The sequence below is a fragment of the Chiloscyllium plagiosum genome, unplaced genomic scaffold, assembly GCF_004010195.1.
Source record: "Chiloscyllium plagiosum isolate BGI_BamShark_2017 unplaced genomic scaffold, ASM401019v2 scaf_48210, whole genome shotgun sequence".
Classification (NCBI taxonomy): domain Eukaryota; kingdom Metazoa; phylum Chordata; class Chondrichthyes; order Orectolobiformes; family Hemiscylliidae; genus Chiloscyllium; species Chiloscyllium plagiosum.
This window is the reverse complement of record NW_025195015.1, coordinates 1,498-3,642: the sequence shown is the minus strand read 5'-3', so window position 1 is coordinate 3,642 and position 2,145 is coordinate 1,498. Positions and strand designations below refer to the sequence as shown.

The 2,145-nt window shown below is 52.4% G+C and overlaps 1 protein-coding gene across 1 annotated transcript; it reads left to right on the top strand.

Annotated features, from left to right (window-relative positions):
• Nucleotides 1-374: 374 nt before the first annotated feature.
• Nucleotides 375-1,913, top strand: LOC122545824 (gastrula zinc finger protein XlCGF7.1-like; the record flags this gene model as incomplete). The annotated part of the gene is made up of 1 exon (XM_043684728.1): nt 375-1,913. A coding segment is annotated over one exon (663 nt), but the record flags the coding sequence as incomplete, so codon positions are not given.
• Between the last annotated feature and the right edge of the window lie 232 nt (nt 1,914-2,145).

The window sequence follows — 2,145 nt, the reverse complement described above, 5'->3', positions numbered from 1 at the left end:
CAAAATCAACTGGAACGTCAACTCTCCTGCTCCTCGGATGCTACTTGATATGCTGTGCTTTTCCAGTGCTGTACTTTTTGACAGTGACTCTCCAGAGTCAGCAGTCCTCACTTTGGTGTCAATGTCTGACGGTCACTCAATCCATCAGGACCACAACGATTTTTGACTGCGATTCTGTGAGAAGGAGCAAAGCTTTTTGGTTCCTGTTTGAGTACATTTCCAGTATCAGTGGGACTGGATGAGAGACCTACTGTTGCAGCGCATTGAGTGTGGAATGTGTAACAGCTATACCGCCTGTTAAGAGGAAATCACGGTGCGAAGGGGCTGTACACGAGTTTGTGTGCGGCTGAAGCTGTGGCCATGGAGAAATCTGAGGAATCCGCCCTGTGGAGAAACCATGGAAGTACGGTGACTGCGGGAAAGGCTTCTGTGTCCCATCTGCCCTGGAGACTCATTGGCAGAGTCACACCAGAGAGAGACCCTTTAGCTGCCCTGAGTGTGGGAAGGGCTTTCCCCAGGCCTCTGCCCTGCGGACTCACCAGCGGGTCCACACAGGGGAGAGGCGGTTCCCGTGTCCCGAGTGCGGGAAAGCCTTCAGCAATTCCTTCAACCTCCAGACTCACAGGCGACTCCACACTGGCGAGAGGCCGTTTTCTTGCTCCGAGTGCAAGAAGGCGTTCAGACATTCCTCTGACCTCCTGACCCACTGGCGGGTCCACACAGGGGAGAGGCCCTACAGCTGCCCCGAGTGTGGGAAGGCCTTCAGCAATTCCTCCCACCTGCTGACTCACCAGCGGGTCCACACAGGGGAGAGGCCGTTCACCTGCCCCAAGTGTGGGAAGGGATTTAGTCAGGTGAGCAACTTGTGGAAGCACCAGCGTCTCCACACTGGGGAGAAGCCCTTCAGCTGCCCCGAGTGCAGGAAGGCCTTCAGCAGTTCCACCACTCTGCTGACCCACCAGCGGATCCATATGGGGGAGAGATCATTCCCTGCACCGAGTGTGGGAAGACCTTCAGCAATTCCTCAATCCTGCTGAGACACCAGAGGATTCACACAGGGGAGTGGCCCTTCAGCTGCCCTGAGTGCAGGAAGGGGTTCAGCGATTCCTCCAAACTCCAGACCCATCAGCGGATCCACACTGGGGAGAAGCCCTTCGGCTGCACAGAGTGTGGGAAGGCCTTGACCCGCTCCTCCCACCTGCGGAGGCACCAAGGAGTTCATGTGCCATCGCAGGATGATTGAAGGAGCAACAACCGAGTGCCATTAGGGACTGGACTATCAACCCAGTTCCGGGGACTCCTGAGTTTGAATCCAGCCGCAGCAGATCACAGAATTGGAATTCGGTCAGACATCTTGAGTTCAGAATCTGATGAAGAAACCGTTTTTGGTGTGGGGGGCCCATCTGATTCACGCATGCTCTTTTTAGGGAAGGAAACTGCCACTGTGGGAAAGGATTCATTCAGTCATCCAGCTGCATCCTTTAACTAGTCCAGCCTACACATGACTCCAGAGCCACAGCTGTGTGGTTAACACTAGACTGCCCAGCACCTCCCCTCCCACTCAGCCCCTGGCAGCTAAGCGGGGAGAAACTTACTAGGAGACGGCGTATGGGTTGAAATTGCTGAGTGAGGCAAAACTTCCCCCAGGTTACGGCTGTACCAAGGATCCAATTACAAAAGGACAACTCGGTGATGACTAATAGTAAAGAAAGTGAGGTGGGATGGGTGGAGGGGTGGGGAGTGAGGATTATGCGCAGTTTGACCTTGAGCTGTTTAAAAAGCAGCTACTTTTTCTACACCTTTTTGCTGGGAGATCTGAAGCTTTAACAAAGTTGGGTCACAATAAAGATTGCCTGAACTTACCGTGGGCTCAGACTCTCATTGAAAGCTTTGAGCTCCAAGAGGTTTTTTGTTTTAAGTGAATGGGTAGCTATCATTAGAAATTGTAAATTTTTCAGGAGTACAGGTACTGTGTTGTTTCATTGGCATTGTAAAGTTTACTGGCAGCACTGGGAGGTATGGGCTGTGTTCACTAGAAACGATGGGGAGGTGCTAGTATTGGACTGGGGTGGATAAAGTTAAAAATCACACAAGACCAGGTTAGAGTCCAACAGGTTTATTCGGAAGCACTAGCTTTTGGAGTGC